The 15,691-nt window shown below is 54.0% G+C and overlaps 5 protein-coding genes across 5 annotated transcripts; 1 reads left to right on the top strand and 4 right to left on the bottom strand.

The window, feature by feature from the left end:
• Positions 1 to 747: 747 nt before the first annotated feature.
• Positions 748 to 2,124, top strand: J4E86_003265 (uncharacterized protein; the record flags this gene model as incomplete). The annotated part of the gene is made up of 1 exon (XM_051443821.1): positions 748 to 2,124. One exon carries the CDS (start codon positions 748 to 750, stop codon positions 2,122 to 2,124), a length of 1,377 nt encoding a protein of 458 aa, XP_051305316.1.
• Positions 2,125 to 2,625: 501 nt separating this feature from the next.
• J4E86_003264 (uncharacterized protein) lies at positions 2,626 to 3,518 on the bottom strand (the record flags this gene model as incomplete). The annotated part of the gene is made up of 2 exons (XM_051443820.1): positions 2,626 to 2,685; positions 3,036 to 3,518. The coding sequence occupies 2 exons, from the start codon at positions 3,516 to 3,518 to the stop codon at positions 2,626 to 2,628; spliced, it is 543 nt and encodes a 180-aa protein (XP_051305315.1).
• A 362-nt stretch (positions 3,519 to 3,880) lies between these two features.
• On the bottom strand, positions 3,881 to 7,070 carry J4E86_003263 (uncharacterized protein; the record flags this gene model as incomplete). Its single annotated transcript, XM_051443819.1, has 4 exons — positions 3,881 to 4,215; positions 4,264 to 4,385; positions 4,434 to 6,913; positions 6,984 to 7,070. 4 exons carry the CDS (start codon positions 7,068 to 7,070, stop codon positions 3,881 to 3,883), a joined length of 3,024 nt encoding a protein of 1,007 aa, XP_051305314.1.
• A 422-nt stretch (positions 7,071 to 7,492) lies between these two features.
• On the bottom strand, positions 7,493 to 10,265 carry J4E86_003262 (uncharacterized protein; the record flags this gene model as incomplete). Its single annotated transcript, XM_051443818.1, has 2 exons — positions 7,493 to 9,944; positions 10,066 to 10,265. The coding sequence occupies 2 exons, from the start codon at positions 10,263 to 10,265 to the stop codon at positions 7,493 to 7,495; spliced, it is 2,652 nt and encodes an 883-aa protein (XP_051305313.1).
• Positions 10,266 to 15,039: 4,774 nt separating this feature from the next.
• On the bottom strand, positions 15,040 to 15,396 carry J4E86_003261 (uncharacterized protein; the record flags this gene model as incomplete). Its single annotated transcript, XM_051443817.1, has 2 exons — positions 15,040 to 15,216; positions 15,283 to 15,396. 2 exons carry the CDS (start codon positions 15,394 to 15,396, stop codon positions 15,040 to 15,042), a joined length of 291 nt encoding a protein of 96 aa, XP_051305312.1.
• Between the last annotated feature and the right edge of the window lie 295 nt (positions 15,397 to 15,691).

Raw genomic sequence — 15,691 nt, 5'->3', positions numbered from 1 at the left:
AAGATCACCTTTACCCGCTACCCGCTACATTGTAATGAAACTGCCAATCCTCTCGGGTCTTCAAAAGACAGTTTTCGTCCCTCTTCAGTTCAGGTTCCTCCAATCTCCTCTGACGTCGCGAAGCATTGCTGGGACATGTGACAAACGCCGGCAAACAGCATACTCGCCTCCGACGACTCTCTCACCGCTCTGCTACTTAGTTGTTGAGGCATAGTGCAAGGCAGCATTCATCGAAGTTTGCACGAGCGACACTTCAACTACTACACGTACGTTCTCTACTGCTCAAGCTGCCCTCTCACCTGTGCCGTTGTTGCGTACGATACATACGATACGATACGGAGATACCTTGCTCAACATAGGAATATGGGATCCAATACTAATCTTACTTGCGATTACCAGACCGCTCCCGAGCGCTTATCTACAAGCCGAAGCCGAAGTAGTCGCAATTGCGCAGCTTCACCTAACCCATCCACTGGTGCTCCAACACCAAAAGCAGCGACGCCGACGCAGTCACAAAACCTGCCTGCATCTGGTCTGTTTGCTAGTTTACTATTCGATCGCCAGAAGGTATACCAACATAAACCGCCTAACTCCACGATACTTCCGACAGCACAAACAGTCGGCACAGAAAAGACTAGATCCACAGAGCGACAGAGTGAAGCTCGTTCTCATTACACCTCGTCGATATCCTCCGGGACTCATGTGCATCATCTGAAAGAAGCACATCCTGGCCACTTGAAGCCCACCATGGTACCGAAGATACCTACAGTGAGTGGAAAACGAGCACAGCCGACTAAGCAAACACCAACTAAGAACACTGGAAAGACTTCCATAGAGAAGTCAAAGAAGCGCAATACACCCGCGTGTGTGACTCCGCGAGCGGCAAAACGTCAGAAGACCCAGGCAAACAGCAAGAGAAAGCTGGACGACAAGGGCAGCATGGGCAACACCATGTCAACTATGTGGTCGACCACGGCTGGCAAGGAAGTCGACCTCATCACTCTATCCGACAGTGAAGACGACGGATATCAGCACGTGCGACAACGAACGATTACCCGTAAAGAGGAGGTGACCGCGGAATTGCATGGATCGAAAATCGACATTGACGAAGACGCCAAGCCCAGTATCTCTGATTCCGTGGTGAATCCAGAACCCATTCACCTCGAATCAAGGCCAAGACTTTCCATTTTCGACCGACTTCCTAGATGGGACTTCGGCGGCATCTCTCCTCCCACAAGCCCGCTCAACCTCTACAGTGCACCTCCACGTCTACTGGACGATCACCAAGACAACATGGCGGATTCGGAGGAGAAGCATGCTAACGAGCAAGAACAGCAGCGTCCTGAACTCGATGCCGTCAAGGCCGAGCTCGCCCGACAGAAGGTACTCAACGAGAAGGCACAGAGCGATCATGGTTTGGCCCAATTCCACTCCAACAACGCGACTGATCAGCAACTTCAAAACCTTCACCGCGATCTCGAGACCGAACGAGAGAACTTGCGAAAGGCGAACCTGAACACAGACCGGCTGGGCGTTAAGCTCGACAACGCCAACGCAAGGAACGAACAGCTAACCGGAGAGCTTCAGATCGAGAAACAACTGAGGAAGGATGAGAAGGCCGAACATGAGCGCATACTCGAAGACGTCATGAACACCAAGTCAACCTCAGGTTCCGCTAACAACTATCTGGTCCAAGAAAACAAACGCCTTCAAGCAGAGAACGAGAGCCTCCGAGCCTCCGCCGCGCGCAAGTTCACGTTCAAGTCTTCGCAGGTACCCCAGGCGCCGGCATACCCCTCTATCTTCACCCCGGAGTCCTCCCAAGCCTCTCAAGCCGTCTATCTCCCTTCCCCAGCCCCGTCCTCAGTCAACACACCCGGCGAACTCACCGATCAGCAGAAGGCAGAAAATCTTAAGAGGAGCTACCTTACTCTCAACGAACGCAACAGTCGTCTTAAGTCCGCCGCTGAGAAGCTCACTAACTGCACCAAGGGTATGGATCTGACTAGCTTTGGAGAGTTTGGGAAGTACCTCAGACAGATGAAGACCGTCATGGACAACGACGCCAAGAAGGGCAAAGAGAAGAAGGAAGATGCCAAGAAGGATGAGGATGATACCAAATAAGACGGCTCACCAGTCTATGGATAGTATGGCCGCCGGAGCTGGAGCGTGTGCGATAAAGGAGCGTTTCTTTTTCGATATATCGCTCTGACGACGGATCGGAAGCTAGGACCTGGGAATTACGGACATTGAGTTTGTGCTGCGCAGCGATGAGCGCCTTTTCTGGTATGGGAAAAGTCAATTACTTAGATGCACATGAGTCGGCTGGTTTGCGTAGAGATACCTCATCGCAGATCATGTCTTTGGGGATATTCGCACGTAGGTGTGCGCGTTGACAGGTGCGCGTTGACAGGTGCGCGTTGACAGGTGCGCGTTGACAGGCACGCGGCGTGGCTGAAACCATGAACTCATATGAATGCGATCATCTTCATCATATAGTGCGGTACCTACACTTGTAGTTTGAGACAACTGTGACGTGGATATAATGATTACTGACCAACTACTCGAAAAAGCAGGATGATGCGACGCTAGATTAGGTAGAGGAGGCTTCTGGTGGTTAGGGCCTCAGAATCCATAGTGAATAGTGATGGCAACGCCGTCAACATTGCACTGCCATCCAGGATACTGCCAAGTAAGTTAGCATGATAGCACAGCCTCGGAATCTCGTATCTCAGACGTACCTTGGCCCTCGCCCAAACCAACACACGATCACCAGGCTCCAACGCATCCAAGAAGCCTTCTCCACTCCCCGCACCCTCGTTGCCCTCATCAACCTCACACAACCCACTTTCATCCCATGAAACATGATAGTCTTGAGTAACAGCCATGACACGATTTCCCTGAAGGTACCAAGCAAAATGCCCCTCACCACCCTGCGGCCCTTGCAGCGCACTCTCAGGCCTCTTAACAAGCGACCAACCCCGCCCGACCATATTAGTATGATAATCCATCGGACTACTAATCCAAGTATTTACCAAGCGTGGGGCAGGAAGCAGACTATTGATATTGGATGCATCGCGTAAGATGGACACCTCAAGCCATGAAGAGGTGGAAAAGGTACCCTGCGTGTTCTCGCTCGTCCAGCCTTGGTCTTTACTCATGATATCGAAGTCGATGCGCTTGATTTTCGCTGTTTCGCCGCCTAGTTTGGCTTCTTCCACGACGGGGGTGAAGTAGGGGTTGGCTCCGAGACAGAGAGTTGCTGCTGACGGGTTGTTCATGCCGGCGCGGGCGACGATCTTTCGGCCTGACTGGGAAATCTCTACGACGGGCCAGTATTGTGCGTGATCTAGTATGCTGAGGACCAGCTCGGTGGGTAGTTTGAGGGTCTTGAGCGCGGCGCGGGCGCGACATACGTCGGCGTAGGTTGTTGGTGTGAAGGGGCGAGTTGGTTCAGGTAGGCCTAGCAGCCAATGTATGCTTGGGAGCCATTGCCGGATGCCGCCGAAAAAACTCATTGTTGTGAAGGTTTGCTTTCTCGTTTCAATGTGGTCATAGGAAGTGGTGGTGTGTCAAGGTGCAGCAGGGCAGCGCACGGTTGGGGAAGCTGCCTTGCGCTAGCCGGGGTCGCTGACCAAGGGTGCGAGATGATACCGGTTTTGGGTGCAACGGGCGTGGTCAGTCAAGATCGATGGTATCACATTCAGATATTACATCACAAGCACCAGAAAGAGGCCGCGAGTTTTCCCTGCAGGTAACATTAAGAGTCTTGGAGTCCGGAATCGCTCAATAGAACGCCCAGCTCGCATTTAAAATCTTCATTGTAGCTATATAGCCGTGTACCATCCTGTATCATGCTTTCATGGGAAGTGTTTCCGACTCAAAATCCGAATTTACTCTTCATAGCACCCATGACTAGCCCTCTCTTCTGCTTTCCGACAAACTTGTTGACGTCATTTGCCCAACCTGCACTGTTTTGTGAAAGATTGTCCATACTGTCCCCAACAATGTTTAGCTTCTCCGTGCGCTCGTTGAGCTGGCGACTCGCCCAAGCACCCCATCCTTCTTGAGTCGGGGATACTTGGGTAGGATATGACTGATATCCAGCGGCAGAAGAGCTGGCTGCGGTCGGATTGGCGCGGCGTCGTTCCTGCTCTGCCTCTGCTCGCTGCTGGGCCATTTGACGATTTGATAAGGGCCTATCAGGACCACCGACTAAGAGAAATCAGTAATTGGTTGGGAATAGAAGTAAGAATAGCTTACTGAGAAGATCCATGTCGGCTGGTGTTACATATTGAGTGCCAGAGATCCATTGAATATTGCTGATGGTGGGTCGGGGCGGAATTAAAAGTTCTGGGTTAAGCAAGACATCCTTCACGCGTTCACTAGATTTGGTCAGTACATATGTATAGCTGGAAGATGAGTCGACTTACTATTGCAGTCCCGTTCCAAAGACGTTGACGAGAGCCATTTCCGCAGGCCCTTTCCAGCCAAAGATGTCGCCAGTACTTGTAATGACTGCCTCAGAGAAGCGCCTGATGTCTAAGAAATCACTGAGGTTGACAGACCCGATCTCCTTTAATGCAGGTAGCGAATGCGCTCTCGCATATCCATCCCCATACAACCCAAGCATTGCGTAGCCCTTGTCTTCATACCTCACTACAGTCGCAGCATCGCACAAGAACTGATCAAAAGTTTTGTGCGCTCCTTTACTTGTGGCGGGACGGAATAACCTCGCGCCTGAGGCTGTTGTGGCTAAAAGGACGCCGCTAATCTTCGAGCCAGTCCGAAGTCCTGCAACGGCAGACTGCGAAGCGTATGCTGGGCGACCAGTTTCGGCGTGCATGGGGCTAATGCTGATAATCTTGTCGTCAAGCGAGCACACACCCGCAGGTTTTACTGAGTATTGGCCACTTGATTCTGGCAGTAGCTTGAAGGTTGCCAGATGGCCAAGATTGGTGCCGACGTGAAGTAGAATGCTGGAATAGTCGTCATCTTCGAGTGTCATAACACTGAGCTCGAGGCAAGTGGGCCACTCCGCTTTGGGTGCTGCCTGCGTTGAACTCCGCCGGAAGCTGGCGCGTTTATCCGGCTTGACAAATTCCTGTATCGATGCTCTGTAGATAACAGCGGGCCCTCGCAGATCAATGATGGCCAGACTGCCACCCTCAAAGCCCGCAGCAACAAAGCCAACATCAGAATGCTTCAAGGCGGTGACTGGTCCATTGCCCTCGTCAAGCAAAGTGAAAGGTAGCAGTCCCTCTTTGAGAGCCGCTTCACTTCTTTCTGAGATATTGGTAAGCGCTTGCGGTTTATTGTCACCCGGTGGGTACTCCTGTCCAGCATGCCTGTTTACACCCCATCTGAACACCACTACTTCACCACTCTTCAGCCCTACGGATAGTTCAGATGCTGCTCCTGCAAACGACGTTTGTGTGACGTGTATATGCTCTGGGCGGCCGACTGCTCGAGCTACGTCTACCTGTAGCAACGCAGGGTTCTCAATCTCATCGGCGTGTCCTGCATCCCATAGTCTGATGGTGCCATCTGCATGAGCTGTCTGGACGATGTTTCGGTTCTCAAACCGCTTGAGGGGATGAACAGCCTCGGCACCACCGATAAGGAATTGCGGACCGTGTTGGCGCTTCTCCGTCATGCCAAGCCACCGTGTACGCTCTACAGGCGCGAGATTTGCGTAGTTGATATACGGATGAACAAGCGTCATGGAGAGGTGCAGTTGATTAGTTGGCGTGATGGGCATTCCGCTTGGAAACGAGAGGGTGATCAACTCCCCAGATGCAAGTAAGGCCAGAATGGCAATGGGGTCGTGGCAGCCAGCGTAATGAGGGGACGTCCTTGGAATGAGGAACAGGTCCACCACCTCCGTCCCAGGCGGGCATGGAAGTATCCTTTGCCTCTTGGGATTCTCGAAGTGATCGGATAGTACTTGCCAGGATGCGGTCGCATAAACCGGTGTTCTACCCAGCTCGAACAGCGTCAGACTCTTGGCGGAGATGTTGGATGGCTGTCCACCAGCGATGAGAATAGCGGTATCGTCAGGGTCTTGGTTTGCACACCACGCAATCTTGAAGATGGGGGACTTGAGTGCAAACGATCCTTCCATGGCACCTGGGCTGAAGCTGCCTGGGCCGGGCTTGTCTACGTTTGTATCGGTCAAGGTCCTCGCTTGTACGATGCGGCCATCTTTGGAGTCCCATATAACGATACTGCTGTCTTCGTGTCCCGTCAGAACAAAGGTGCCGGTTGGGTGCCAGACAGCCTGGGTCAGCGGAGGTTCGCGGTCCTTGGAGACGGAGACTGGATCCGAGTCGCCTCCAGGGGCTCCTTTGGGGACCACGTAGTTGAAGAAATGCAGGGCTTTGTTCTGCTTAAACGAGTAGATGACTGCGCCCGAGTTGTACCCAATGAGGAGGGAGCCGATATCTCGAGGGTGGAGCGAGAGCGTAACAACGGAGGTTAGGCGTGAGCGTGGAAACTTTTCCCTCCACAAGTTGGGTATTTTGAAGGGCGTAAGTGCCTCCCTAGCCAGATCATAGGCGTACACCTCACCGTGCTGTGTACCGAGCAGCGCGTAATCGATGGTAGGGTCGCAGTGCAGCGCCGTGATGCGGGCGGGAGGGGAATGGGCGTTGAGCAGCTTCTTCGTCTCGAGCGAAAAGACGGACAAGTCGTTCTTTGAGTCTACGCACAGCAGCTTCTCGGCGCAAAACTGCAGGATCTTGATCGAGGCGTTGCGCGTGGGCAGCGACAGCACCACTTCGACCCTCTTCTGCCCGAATATGTAGATCTGGCCGGGGCCATACTTGCTGTCGCTCGTACCGACGGCTAGGAGGGATTGGACGGGGTCGTATGCGACTTGGGTGACTTTGGAGTTGATGCCATAGTTGCGGATCTTCACGTGCTGTTAGCTTGCGCGCATAGGGCTGGGGGAACGGCGGGGCGAGAAGTCAGCGAGCGCGTACATGGTCGAGCACGAATGAATCAGGGCCCAGGCCCAGAGAGAGGTCGTTGCTGACACCAGCCTGCTTTCCACGCAAGAGGTGAGCCATGGTGGTGTGTGGGTCTCATGGTTTTGTCCGCAGAGGCAGCGATGAGGACTGCCATCAGCGACCGTCCGCCCAGCTGCCTCGCCGGAAGGAACGCGTTGCGCGACGTCATTTCGGCAACTCTAAGCGCAATGCAGGGTCCACGCCACGTCACAGCCACAGCTAGCAGTCATGGAAATGCCTGGCATGGTCTCCTTTTCAATAAATCTGTTACTTGCTCATAAGAGAGAGCCCGTTCAACTATGACACGCTGGCCCAATTAACTACGTGACATGCGTCGTCTACAAAGACAACAATGCCGCTGCTAAACACGAACATGTCCAGAAATGATAATCCTCCCGCTCGTTGCTACTGCCCGAAACGCCAGAAGCTGATCTATGGTATCCAGAACACCATGCAAATCCATGTCCACTCATCAAAACACCCTACGTCGACATGGAGGCCCCATTAGCGCCATACATGGAGCCGTTGGGAGGCTGCGGCGTCCCTGACCCCTGCCTACTACTACTAAAACTATTTTGCGCCGCAAGCCGGGCTTGTGCTTGCTGCGCTTGCTGTCTTTCAAGCATCATCTGCTGAGGATTGCTGCCTGCGCCATTATAGGGAGCAGCGGCAGCAGGCGCTTGAGGAGTTGCGTATTGGGAAGGACCGTAGTATGTACTGCGCATCTGCCCTCCAGACACGGGCGTGCCATATGCTGGCCGTGTACCATAAGCCGATGGCGTGGGCGCGCCCTTGATGGGTGACACATTTCGTGGCGGCGGTGCTTGTGCGCCGTTGTACATAGGTGCCGCATTTTGTGAGCGAGGGTAGAAGCTGCTTTGGTTCTGCTGTGATGCATAACGGTTCTGGCCCTGTGCGGGTGTGGAATTATAGTACTGTGAGCCAGGAGCGCCCGTGTAGCTACCTGGCTGTGCAGAGCGTTGCGGGAAGTATTGGCCAGAAGGAGTGGTTCCATAGCTTGGTCGCGGCGTTTGTTGGTTGTAGGAGGGGGTTGCAGAGTACCCCGGCCGGGAGTTGGGAGCATAAGACGCGCCACCTGGTTGGAACGTCTGCGCCGCACCCGAAGGCGAGCGTTGGAGGTGCATCGACGATGATCGGTGGAGGGATTGTGGTTGCGAGTACACTGGACGAGCGCCGGACTGAGGCACTGACGGCGCTGGACGGCTGTACTGGTGCCCAGCTGCGGGATAATGCGCGTTGGTTCCAGAACTTGTTCGCGCCAGCGTGGCCGGCGTCGCAGCAGCCATTCCTGGTGTCTTTGCAAGTTTTGATAGCTGATCCTCCTCCAAGACGCCCTTGTACTCTTTGGTGTCGAACAGGATAGTTCGACTGATGTTCAGTTCGTCCATTTGGTCTCCATTGAGTTTGGCGACTGCATACGGCGGGAGCTGCGAGATCAATAGGGTGAGCTGTGACTTGAGTATCTGATAGACGTCGAATTCTTCCGATGAGGGTGTGGATGGGCTGCCGGCCAGGGTCGCGAGTGAAGCATTCTGTACAACAGGAGTGCGTGGGTTGGTTGTGAGGGAGAGATTTCGTATCCTTTGGTATGAGGCCAGTGTCTCGAGAAGTTCCGATATCTCCTTGAGTACCTCGTCTGTATCCTTCTCCTCCTCGGTCTTTTCCTCCATCCCAGGTAACACGTCTCCTTGAACCGGGGTGAAATTCTCCACCGCCTCTTTGAATAGTTCATCCTCATCGGTGGTCCCGTTAGTAAGTGCTTGCTTGGCCTGCTCAGGGTCGAGTAGAGCCGGATCGATCGGGAACATTTCGTTGAAGCGCTTCTCACCAACCTTCTGCCACCACACCATGTTCTTCGTCTCCTCTGGAATAATAGCGGAGCTGTCATCCCGAGTGGGCGCAAAGCTAGAGTACGCACTACGAAACAGGGCATCTTCCTTGGCTTGTTGGACGGCAACCAGAATCGCCTCGGACGGTGGTTGCTGCGCTTCGCCCATGCTCAACGCCCGCTGTCTGCTCTTTTGCTTCGCTGTTGGCGAGGTCTGGTCTTTCGGCATATCTACCCCAGCATACCCAAGCCAAAAGCCAGAAGACAGGTTCTGATGCGCGTGCGACTGGGAGCCCTTGCGACGAGGTTTGGGCGCTTCCTGGTGCGCAAAGGTGATGGTGCTGTTGCCTTTGCTCGTTGTTGGTCGGGCAGACTTGGGGGGACTGATCTGTGGCAAGTGGGCAGGTGCACGGAAGACGTCTCCAATAGTCGCAACCTTCTTTTTGCTATCTGATTCTGGGATGGGGTATACCTCGGTCGTCGAGATGAGGTTGGGGAGGTTCGTCTCGCGCAAGGGTAGAGTCACCTTGACGGCGGTGTCGAGCGTGGATATTCCATGGGCGGGGGGGATTTTCTGGGGTTGCTGCAGACTGGAGAATAGCTGTTTCGGCGGCGCGCTCCCGTACAGCGTGAGAACAGTCCGGCTCTGGGGTATCTCTGCGTCTTGATCTTCCTCCTTGATCGGCACCGGAGTGCCCTCCTCTCCTGAGGCTGGAGCGTCGGCATCGCCGTTGACTTGCTTTGCTGAACCAGGCACTTTGCGCGCCCCTTCTCTGGCCACAAGGTTTTTCAGGACGGTCTGGAAGGCGAGCACTTTGCCCTGCAGCGCTGTGTCTTTGGGCGACGCCTGGGCTGCCGACGAACCACTTGGGCCGCTGGACGCCAGAATCTCAGTGGTAGCGCTCTCGACATCCTTCTCTAGTGCGTGCAGAGAGTCGTACGAGCCGTCTTGTATCAGGTTGCTGATGGTCGCAGGGCCGTCGGGTGGGGTCAGCTTGGTGCGCTTCGAGTCGGCTTCTCCAGAGGCGGATCGCGTTATCGACGAGGTGATGGGATGCGACAAGATGGAGGGTTTAGTGTCGTAGCTATTCAGTGTCAACATGCGATTCAGAGGTGCGGACGAGCCCAGCCAGCGCATTCCGTGCATGGGCTGCTGGCATGACGGCGATAACGCGCGGGGCGGGGAATTCTTCGCAGGCGGCATACCTCTTGAGAATTGCCAGTATGTCTCCCAATACTGCCTGCAGAGAGCGCGCGCTGGCACTGGCGCTCTCTCCCGGTGCAGGCGTGGATGCGCCATTGACGGCAATGGCAGGACGCTCGGCGAGTTTCCGTTTGGCGGCAGCGGGCGAGTTGGGCGCCTGGGGGAGCGACGGCGGGGAGAGGGTGCCGTTGGCGGCGGCCATGGTGACTTTGGGGTGCTGTTGGCGATGCGCGAGTGATGGCGTGGGATGGAACGCGCTCAGGGCGGCCGGAGTCGTGCGTAGGCGGCTTCCTTCACAGCATGCCCTGTCCGCGATACCGGCAGGCGCGATGCTGAAATTTGGAGAGGCGCGTGACGGGGTCCAAGACGGCTTCCGGTGACGCGCAAATGGTGCCTAGGGGTTGGGCGTGCTGTTGGCGGCTGTCCAAAGTTGACTTGGCTGGGTGGAAGTAAGTGCAGCGATGAATGGAACGCGCAAAGGGCAGCGCCAAGACCACGCCGCAGAGTGCCACAGCAAATACTACCTGGCAACTGCTGGCGACGAGGGTGATTCTTTTCCTTTTGAATGACCCCTGAGTTCCTGTTTGCTAATTCAAGCGTGTTCGCTCTCCACACGCCTACCGCTCCTTTGGGTGACGATGTCCAAGTCGTCCACGGGTGGTTTGCGACTGTAGCATGCTGCGCTAGCGACGATGGGGCATGAGCTACCCACGATTTTCTCACTGCACTCGACAACTCTCCGCAATTGGTTTTCGCACGCGTCGCTCCACGTCTATTGCGTCTGATGAATGCCCTTAGTACTCTCCCTGGTAGCTCCAGGTAGTCCGTACCGCTTCGGCCGTCGTGTGACGCGCCTCCTACCGCACTGGGTAGGCCCGCACGCCATGTTCAAGGCTTACTATGTACTGACCTGTTTTGCAAGTATCTTTGTAATCCCATAACCCATCTTCCATGGCGGGACACACCACGCCTTTCGACATGTCATCTCGAGCTTCCTTCAGCGTCCCTGCTCTCCCATCGCCCCGCGACGCGCAAACCCCGCCCCGGTATAGCCTCTCCTCACCATGAGGTGCCTCATCGACTTTCGAGGCACTACACCGCACCGGCCCCTGATAATAAAACCTTCTCTGAGAGTCCCATAGATGCCTTTTCAAGCAATCTAGGTACAGATGCTCCATCGGACGCCTCTTCGCCATTCCCAGACGTGCTCCAGGATGCAGACGAGGATGGTAGATTTCGACCGCAATTGTCCCGCGCCACGAGAAAGGCCAAGCGTCCCAGCAGACCTGCGACAGTCCTGGAATCAATGGATCGCTCGGCCAGAAACCTCTACTTCGTTTCGCCGCCGTCTGCGACTGATTTATCCTACACTGCGCCCCGCTCTGCGTTGCGAGGGCGCAAGCCGAAGCCTGTACCCTCCGTCAGCACCGAGCTGCTTCCTGAACCTGCTTCTCTTCACTCGATTCTTGCCCGGTATCTTCAACATCATACGGAAACGGCAACGGTTGAGTCGACGTTCCAATATACACCGCGGGAGCTGGGGATACTACAGAATCGAGGCTATACCGTTGGAAGCGTACAACGATGGGCGTCTTGTCTCACAGAACCGCGATCGACTGCGGCAGCCAAATGCTTACAACAAGGGGTCGAGATGGCACCTCTTTTCCTGCTTCTACTGTTCCTACGTCGCAAGCACATCAGAGTATCTGCTCTTGGTATCGTCATGAGGCACGTTGATCGTATTGCGCAGTCGGAATCGATAAGTTGGTCGGAGCTCAAGATCATCACGACCCGTTTACTTCGCCATGGACGCGAGCTCTGGCCCGAGTCAATGCCATGGATTGCGTCCTTTTTCGTTGCCGAAGCAAGCCGACTCTGCGATGATTTTTCTGGATCCAATCCTCTATCACCTAACATGCTTTCCGACTTGACGCAGTTTTGCAACACATTCCTGTTGCTACTCTCGCTGCCCACTTCTGCTCGCCCTGTAGTCTTCGCTGCCCACCAAGAAAAGGCTCAGTTCCGGATCCTTCAATATATGGCGAGTATGTCGCCTGCAATAACGGTGACACGTCTCGGTTTTCGGTCCGTTGCGCGCAACCAGCTGGCACATGCGAAAACGCTTCAAGAGAGAGAATGGGCTGAGCTCAAAGGGCCTACCTGGCCACCGTGGAAGGAGAATCGCACAGCAATGGATGAGGATAAAGGCTACGAGTTTGGTGCCTCGCGAGCTTCCCAGCTCTTGCACCGTATGTATGAAGCTGGGTACAGCGGTCGCCTCTGGGAAGATGTAGCGCAAGTATACGCTGGCTGGGATACCGATTCTAGTCCTACGATACAGACTCGAACTTCTTTACCGCGCATCTCCTCCCAGTATCGAGATGCTAAACACCTTCGCCCTCTGCTCTGGGCTGGCCGTATACGAACGACGCGCACGCGTAGGGAGGCCTGGGCATGCTTCCTCTCACATGAGCTGTCTGGAGAGCCTGCTCACCCAGATATCTATCTTGCAATGTTCGAAAAGTTGTATCATGCTGAAGCAGAGCGATCGAACCGCACAGAATTCTCGTCTGATGCAGAAAATACTCATGAAGAAGACACCACTTACATGTTACCTGGAGACATGAAAGAAGTACTACCCGACCCGTTATCTACGTTGCACTATGTATATCTTAGCGAACCCGTTCCTGGCTACCGAGGGCTACTCAGACGGATGCAGACGGCGCAAGTCAAGCCTAAACGCCGCCTATTTGCGTTTCTCTTAGAGACATGCCCAGAGTTCGACACGGGTCTCGATTTACTAGACATGGCTAGGGACATTCAACACGGCAGGGTAGGCCAAATGCTCGACGGCATTCACGAACAGTACACTTCAGGCAACTCGATGCCGGGTATTCTTTTCAAGGCGATCATTGACTTCTTGTGTCGCTTTGGAAGCATCGATCAGTCATCTTTCCACAAAGTTGATTTCCTACCTCCAGAACAGCACGTTCGTCAGCTCAGGTCGAACCGGCAATATTGTGTCGAATACGCCTACATGCTTCTCAAATACTATCGGCCAATTTACCGGCCAGCCTGGGCTTGCATGATAAAGGTGCTGGCGTCTCAGAAAGGGCATAAGCATGTTCTAAGTGTTCCTCGTTACAAGCTCATTTGTTCCATTGTTGAAGATATGGAAGAGATTGATCTTGACGTTGACGACGAGATATTCCGTCTGGTCTGTATTGCGACTATGTACGCCGCTCAAGCCGTCGAACGAGGTTCCGCTTCTTTTGAAGATACACGACATATTCTTTCCACTGCCTCCTCTCGCCTTCGTACGCTCTTCAATGGCCTAGTCGGTGCTAGTGCAGATTTGCAGTCGCCTACCGGTGATCAGACAGCCAATGCCATTCCGCCACACATTCCGGGGCCCGCGGAGCTACATGCCTATGTACGAGGGCTAGGTATTCTTCGGGATTATGAGGGTCTTTACTCATTCACCACCTGGTTCACCAAACATCACGCTGAGGTGACGGCGCGTGCAGAAGCTCAACGCTCAGGTAGGCACCTTCTCTTCAAGACACTCGTGGCGTTGCGCCTAGCTGTCGATGGAGGAGGATTTGAACCAGGCAACGATCACACATCCGGTGCACCAGAAGACATAGCACTTCTTATCAAGACACAAATCGAGAGTGTTGAACAGTGGGGCGGTTGGCCAGCAAAGGAATATGTGGAAATATATGCCAAGGGCAATTTGAAGTCCGCACCACCCGTTGTTGGAGGACGCTAGAAGATGGTGGAATACGAGCACGTTCTATTTCATGTTTAATCAGTTTCAAATCGAAATAAACTGCATCTGTCTGATCATAATGAAGATGTGCATGACACGTTCTCCATTTATTGAGAAGGAAGCTTTGGTTGTTTTGGTTGAGTCACGAAGGGCGCTGGTAACGGCAGGCGCGCCGCCCCAGCCACGGTCGGCCATTGCAACTACCACGAATGATCTTTATGTTGCCCCCGTTTTCATTTATTCACGAAACCAGCAGGCACCACCATGTTTATTGAATAAACAACTATCAGGCGCTCCTTGTTTCTGTCACTAAAAGATCGTCACATAACGACGCGCTCTTCTTCCTATCGAATTATACATATACCTCTATAAAGGCGCCATTCTGACTCGTTACAAGTACCACATTACGCAGCCACAGACACCCCAGAAACAATGTCCCAACGCTTGCGGGAAGGCACTGGTCAGCGGCCCAAAGCCATGTAGCTGGGTAGCATACCATCTACCCGGTTATGGTACGCATAGAGGGTTTCAGATTGCTGCGTGCCTTGCTGCCCTTGCACTATCTCCTGATCCGGGCCACGACATCAAGGTACTCATATACAGGAACTGGCTTAGTAGAATCTGACGATGCTTGGACAACGAGACGTCAACCAGAACTCCAGATGAACCTGCCTGAGCATGCGTGACTTCCTTCGGAAGTCACGACTACCGTGACAGTCATCACACATCTGCAGAAGGCTGCTACAATCCAGCGCGGCACCACAGCTGACAATCTCATGGCACGGTTGGGGGAGCGCGTTCATTCTAGTCGATCCCCCAGCCTCAAGAGCCTCACCGCCGATCCCAAGCACCTCGGCGAAGCTTCTTTAAGAAGATAGGCGGGTAGTTGTGCACGAAAGAGGACGACTCGGCTGTTAGAGTGGGGCTCGGGAACGCTAGCAACGGCTTAGTTCCCGAGGTCTTGCGGGGGTGCACCCTGCTTCTTTAATATATCTCGTCACAATATGCACGTTCGACAGCAACTCATGCGAGCACGACAATTGGTGGGTCGATTTAATATTGAGATTGTCGCCTGTTTACACATCGCACGTCTGCCTTAACCCATTACAACAAATAGCTCTCACCACGTGTCCACCACAGTCCCCGATTAACCGTCCACCCATCAAAAGCCACAGCCGACTCCCGAGATCGAGCTAACCACGATCTACTGCTTGTAGCAAGAGGTGCGGAACTGAGCGTTCCAGCCACTGACAGTGCTGTACTTTCCACCAGCATTGCAGGCGGTGCCGACTTCAAGAGGGTTGTTGGGGTTGGTGGCACCATCGGCGCGGTGGGCGTTGGTGCACCAGCGCTGGCAGTCGAGGTTGCCAATCTTGGGGTCCTAAAGAGTATCTCAGATTAGCATCCAACATCCATTTCACTGTTCCGTTCCTGAAGAGTTGCTCACCGAGTAGACGCAGCAGTGCGAGCCGTCTCCGAAGAGGCACTGGCAGAACTGGGCAGCCTGGGCGCTGATAGCGCTGGCGATGATGATAGTAGCGAGGGAGAGAATCTTGACCATTTTGGCGGTTGTGAGAAGTCTCAAAGAGATAGTAGAAGATTGTGGAGTAGAGTGGATTTAGATTGAGTGTCTTGGTGCTGTCCAGAGAGGGTGGTGCTCTGATATTTAAGCTTGCTTAAGCTCTTGCTTATATCTACAGACAAAGGAGCCGGCACTGATATTTGGCCGAGTGATGCTCTGATATCGCTCAAGATAGTGCAGTCAAGTTAGCCCAGCCTCGTACGGTCGTTTTCGACCACCGGGTATTCATGAGTGTCGGTGTGTTGTTCAAAGGGTATCTCCGCGTCAGTAATCG

This window comes from Alternaria arbusti, assembly GCF_024043155.1.
Source record: "Alternaria arbusti strain BMP 1465 chromosome Unknown scaffold_3, whole genome shotgun sequence".
Taxonomy (NCBI): domain Eukaryota; kingdom Fungi; phylum Ascomycota; class Dothideomycetes; order Pleosporales; family Pleosporaceae; genus Alternaria; species Alternaria arbusti.
The sequence above is the reverse complement of the archived record's forward strand: the minus strand, read 5'-3'. Positions and strand labels throughout refer to the sequence as shown.